At 57.7% G+C, this 5,554-nt stretch overlaps 1 protein-coding gene across 2 annotated transcripts in view; it reads left to right on the top strand.

The window, feature by feature from the left end:
- smg7 (SMG7 nonsense mediated mRNA decay factor) overlaps positions 1-5,554 on the top strand; it is a 14,769-nt gene that overhangs the window by 5,996 nt on the left and 3,219 nt on the right. The window contains exons 10-20 of one of the 2 annotated variants that reach the window (XM_008434679.2): positions 82-241; positions 315-385; positions 469-649; positions 721-1,147; positions 1,222-1,363; positions 2,403-2,752; positions 3,293-3,646; positions 3,895-4,041; positions 4,239-4,325; positions 4,497-4,647; positions 4,722-4,892. In XM_008434679.2, coding sequence (XP_008432901.1) covers positions 82-241; positions 315-385; positions 469-649; positions 721-1,147; positions 1,222-1,363; positions 2,403-2,752; positions 3,293-3,646; positions 3,895-4,041; positions 4,239-4,325; positions 4,497-4,647; positions 4,722-4,892 — 2,241 coding nt within the window. The remainder of the gene's footprint in view (positions 1-81; positions 242-314; positions 386-468; positions 650-720; positions 1,148-1,221; positions 1,364-2,402; positions 2,753-3,292; positions 3,647-3,894; positions 4,042-4,238; positions 4,326-4,496; positions 4,648-4,721; positions 4,893-5,554) is intronic. The other variant, XM_008434680.2, reaches the window with a different exon arrangement.

The raw sequence follows: 5,554 nt of genomic DNA, 5'->3' as shown, positions 1-5,554 counted from the left end.
GTGTCCCTCCCGTCTCCTCAGTGTCCCTCCCGTCTCCTCAGTGTCCCTCCCGTCTCCTCAGTGTCCCTCCTGTCTCCTCAGTGTCCTTCCTGGGCGTGATGTGCGGCCGGATTCTGCTCAATAAGACGCGGGGCGAGGACATCATGGGGGAGTGTCCTCTGCCGGCCATCAAGCTGTCTCTGGATTGGCTGAAGCTGAGGACCAGCGTCTTCCAGGAAGCTGCCGTGGAGAACAGGAAGTAGTGAGTCCAGCTTCCTGTTGCTGACGCGGCGTCTGAACCGCTGAGACCAAACGTGTCCTCTGTGTCTCCGCAGCGTCTGGCCGTGGCTGGTGTCCATCCTCAACAGCTTCCAGCCCAGGGAGGAAGACCTGTCCTCTTCCTCAGGTGCGGCGCGATGAAACGGCTCCGCCGGCTCTGGACGTCGGAGCGGTCGGGTTCTGATGAGGGTGCGTTTGTTTCGCCCACAGCGCTGCCGCTGCCGGAGGAGTTTGAGCTGCAGGGCTTCCTGGCGCTGCGTCCGGCTCTGCGCTGCCTGGACTTCACCAAAGGTCACCAGGGCATCCTGGTGGACCGGGACGGCCTGCCGGTCCACGCCCGCCACCAGCGGCTCGTCGCTCTGGGGAAGTGGGTCGCCGACAGCCAGCCGGGGTGAGACTCCGCCTCTCAGTGCGTCTGAGACCCGGTCGGGCCAGAACCGAACCCGTGTCCCGTCTCGGCAGGCTGATCCGGTGCCAGGTGAACGAGGACGGCCTGCTCCTCTTCCTCACCGACATCCCGGAGGAGGCCGTCGAGGAGCCGCAGGAGAAGGAGGCGCCGGTGCTGCAGGAGGCGTCCAACGGCGAGCAGACGCAGAACGACGCCGCCAACTCGGGCCTGAAGTCGGTGCTGTCCGCCGGGAAGACCCAGAGCTCCTGGTCCGACGGCAACGAGCGGCCCGTCGTCACCTTCAAGGAGAACATCAAGCCCAGGGAGCCGGGCCGGGAGCCGGGCCGGAACCAGCCGCTGAAGGAGCTCAGCAAGGAGCGCCGCGACTTCCCCAAGGCCGGCGGCTCGGCCGCCGCCAAGATGGAGCCCAAGAGGGACGGGAAGAGGAAGAGCGAGGTGAAGAAGGCCGCGCACGAGAAGGCAGCCGACGCCGGGAAGCAGGTCGGACCGTAACTGACCCGGTTCTGCCGTCCGGCCCGGTCCTGGTCCACGCAGTAACCGCTGTTCCCCCTCAGGTGAAGGCTCAGACGGAGCTGAGGAAGACTCCGGTGTCAGAGGTGAAGAAGACTCCGGTCACGCAGAGCCAGACGGCCGGGTCGTCCCAGTTCATCCCCATCCATCACCCCGGAGCTTTCCCACCGCTGCCCAGCAGACCCAGTAAGGCTCGACCCGAAACCAGTTACTGATGGGCCACATGACGCCAGCGGAGGGAAGAAACTCCAGAACTGAGCCAGATGGACCCTCAGTGAAGATGAACTGTTTTCCATTTTATGATTAACCCTCTCATGTTTCTACATCTTCTGACAATAACCTGCTTATGTTTCCTTTAAATTACATCCTGACTGTTAGACTCCTGACTTGGTCCATCATTTTACACCAAACGACGGCAACACGACGTTACCATGGCAACGCAGCTGGGAGACTTCCTGTCTGAGACACAAGGAACAACCGGCTGACCTTTAACCTGACCTCTAGTCTGACCTTTAACCTGACCTCTAGTTTGACCTCTAATATGACCTCTAACCCTAACCCTTTAATCTGACCTCTAGTTTGACCTCTAATATGACCTCTAACCCTAACCCTTTAATCTGACCTTCAGTCTGACCTCTAGTCTGACCTTTAATGTGACCTCTAGTCTGACATCTAATCTGACCTTTAGTCTGACCTCTAGTTTGACCTTTAACCTGACCTTTAATGTGACCTTTAACCTGACCTCTAGTCTGACCTTTAGTCTGACCTTTAATATGACCTCTAGTCTGACCTTTAGTCTGACCTCTAGTTTGATAGTTTGACCTTTAATGTGACCTCTAACCTGACCTCTAGTTTGACCTTTAACCTGACCTTTAGTCTGACCTTTAATGTGACCTCTAACCTGACCTCTAGTTTGACCTTTAACCTGACCTCTAGTTTGACCTTTAACCTGACCTCTAGGCTGACCTCTGATCTCTCCCAGCTGTTCTGCTCTTGGCCCTCGTCCAACCGTTCGGGGTTTGAACTGGACCAGTGGTTCTGAATGTGGCCCGGTTCAGCTGCCAAACAGAACCGCTCACTGTGCTGAGGATTAGAATCAGAACCGGGTCTCAGAGATCCTGAAGTCTCTGTCCAGGCTGCTGGACGTTGGTCAGGAAGTTTTATACGCTGCCAGTCTTTTACTGTGAAAGGAGAGCAGATGTAACTTCCTGTCTGCTCCTCCTAGGTTTCCCGCCCTCGGCCTACGTGATCCCGCCCCCGGTGGCGTTCCCAGGAATCCAGGTGAATCCGGGCTTCACCTTCCCTGCCGGCGTGTCCGTCCCCGCGTCCTTCCTGCAGTCGGCCGTCCACCAGCAGGCGGGCGGCCCGGCCGGGAAGCCGTCCCACATTCCCTACAGCCAGCAGAGGCCGTCGGGGCCGGGGGCCTCGGGCCAGGGGCCCCCGGCCCCCCAGCAGCAGCCGTCGGTGCAGCTGCAGGTCCAGGCCCTCGGCCAGCAGCAGCAGCAGTCCCCCACCAAGCCGGGGCAGCAGGGCGGGATGGGCAAGAGCCCGCCGCACCACCCAGGGCTGCAGCAGGTAGGGGCAGCTGACCCGGGTCAGATCTGGAACTCCATTCAAGACGTAGTGAGATTTCTGGGCCGACTGGCCGCACCATTCAGAGACCCGTTGGTAGGACAGCTGACCTCATGGCTGGACCAGAGACAGATTTTAATTTATCCCTGCAGTAGTTAAACATTAATCAGCAGTGGATCTCTGCAGATCTGACCAGCACCGCGTTTCCACTCTGACCCTGGAAACACGGGGCTGGTCAGAGGGATTCCGTCGACTTGATGGGAAAAAGTGATTTATGGAGGAAAGTTTTTGGGATTCGGCTAAACTGATCATTATGCTGACCCTCGGTCCGAATGACGGGAATATTTCAACACAAGTTATCGCTCACAGGAACTTATGCCTTGATGTAGTGAACCTAAGCACCTGGTCTGACCCCTGTCTTGACCCCTGGCTGACCCCTGAGTGGTGCGACCGGGACGGTTCCTGCCCGTTCATCGGCAGCGCCCCGCTCCGCCCGCCTCAGGGTCCAGGCAGGTTAACTCTTCCTCTCTTCCTCTCTAACAGTTCATGCAGGTCCAGGACCAGCCGGCCATGTGGAGCGCGCCCCCGGCGGCGCTGCAGAAGCTCTCCCCGCTGCAGATGTCCATGAAGCAGCAGCAGTTCTTCATGGGGGCCCCGGACTCCCTGAAGCTGTACGAGCAGCAGCTGCCGGGCCCCCAGACTCACGTCTCCAACATGGACAAGAAGATGAAGTTCCCCGACGTGAAGATGCAGGACTTCTACTGGGAGCCGTCGTACCGCATGGACCGGATGGGGGAGGGGCTGGCCCTGATGGCGGAGCGCATGAAGAGGGCCCCGCCTGCTGGGATGTGTGTGGAGCCGGAGGGCCCCGCGGGGCCCCGGGGTCCAGCATACGAGGTCAGCTGGGAGACGACCCTGCTGTCTTTCTGGGGTCTCTCTCTCTCTCGCTGTGCTGCAGCTTCTCCTCCTGTCAGAATGTGTTAGCCGCCTGCTGGCCAGTTTAGGAACTGCACCCTGAGTCTCTCAGCTCAGATGAAACCTGCTGTAGCTCTCTCTCTCTCTCTCTCTCCCTTCCACTGTTCTTACTGCCTGCTCTCTCTGTTCTCCTCTTCCTCCTCCTGCTCTTCCTCTCCCTCTCTCACCAGGACAAGAACTCGCCCTTCCTCCCTCCTGACCTGTTAAAAACTCTAGCAGACCTGGAGGAGGACGAGGAGCTGATCTTTGCTAAGCCTCCTGATTTCTTCCAGGCCCTGGCCGGCCCTCTTAGCTCGGCTCCCGGACCAAATATCTTTGTATGTAGCCACGTCTTCCTCTTCCTCTTCCTCTTCCTCTTCCTCTTCCTCTCTCAGCATGCTGCCCTCCTCCTCCTCCAGGCCGTGTCTCTGTAGATCTAGAAACTTCCTGTTCTCCTCCATTCCCTCCTAACATCCCGACTGGTTGGATGAGATCAGCTGTCAGCAGATGAACGTGTCACTTCCTGTCTCTGCAGCTGCCCAGCCAGAGCAGGATGGACAGCAGCCAGGAGGCCGTCAGCCAGCCGTCCTCTCTGCTGCCCGTCGCCGGCTTCCCCATGCAGGTCAGGTTCTTCTCCGTTCAGCGTTGCCCAGAACCAGAACCGGGTCGTAATGAGACTCTGATCTCTGCCGTTCTGTGTTTGGTCCCCTGGCTCCACCATGCTGTCCAGCAGCAGGGTCACTCCTCCTGTCCGTCCAGAAACGTATTCTGATCATGTTTGGTGTTTCTGCAGGATTTCACCCAGAACAGCATCTTCAGTCAGGCGTACGGTAAGAACCTGCCGCCCGGCTCCAAAGCCGACGCTCCCATGATGCAACAGGAGCCGTCCCTGTACTCCCTGTTCGAGGGAAACCCCTGGTCGCCCTCCCTGCCCGCCAGCTCAGGTACGGCCCGGTCCGGTCCAGGTGTGCTCTGCCCTGCTGCGGCGCCGTTAACCATGCTGCTCTCTGATTGGCAGACCACTCCACCCCGGCCAGCCAATCCCCTCACTCCTCCAACCCCAGCAGCCTGCCCTCCTCCCCCCCCACCCACAACCACGGAGCCGCTTCCTTCTCCAACTTCGGGCCCATCGGCACCCCGGACAGCCGGGACCGGCGGGTCGTGGACCGATGGAAGGCCGAGAAACCGGGTGAGTTTCCGGGTCGGAACGTCGACCTGAAGCCGAGTCCTGGAAGCAGACGGTGGTTAAATATTTAATGACTGGAAATCAGTTAAAGTTTTATCTCAACGTTGTGATGAGAGGAAAACATCCAGCAGCTGGAGAGACGATGAGCTTCAGGGAGCCGTCAGCTGCACCCCATGGAAACGGTCACCATCTCCTGGATACGGACCGTTTGGAGGATTTATTGTTACCATGATGAGAAATTTACCCTGATAAACGGGATAAATGGCCACCAGTCTGACCAGTCTGACCTGGTCCCGCCCTCCAGGGTCGGGGGGTAAACACGAGGCTCCCGTCCTCTGCTCGGACCGCGGTCAGGTCAGACTGGTTCGTCCTGTGACTTCACTTCCTGTCCAGACTCGTTTTGGCTGTGATCTGTGGTGCTGCAGTGACCCCCAGTGGCGGTCAGAGGCTCTGCAGTGTGAAGCTGCTGAAATCAGTGAAACATTTAGTTTTTCTACTTTTAGTTTTTCTGCTTTTAGTTTTTCTACATTTAGTTTTTCCACTTTTAGTTTTTCCACTTTTAGTTTTTCCACTTTTAGTTTTTCTACTTTTAGTTTTTTTATTTTGTTTTTCTACTTTGTTTTTCTACTTTTAGTTTTTCCACATTTAGTTTTTCTACTTTTAGT

This window comes from Poecilia reticulata, linkage group LG17 (genome assembly GCF_000633615.1).
Source record: "Poecilia reticulata strain Guanapo linkage group LG17, Guppy_female_1.0+MT, whole genome shotgun sequence".
Taxonomy (NCBI): Eukaryota; Metazoa; Chordata; class Actinopteri; order Cyprinodontiformes; family Poeciliidae; genus Poecilia; species Poecilia reticulata.
The sequence above is the reverse complement of the archived record's forward strand: the minus strand, read 5'-3'. Positions and strand labels throughout refer to the sequence as shown.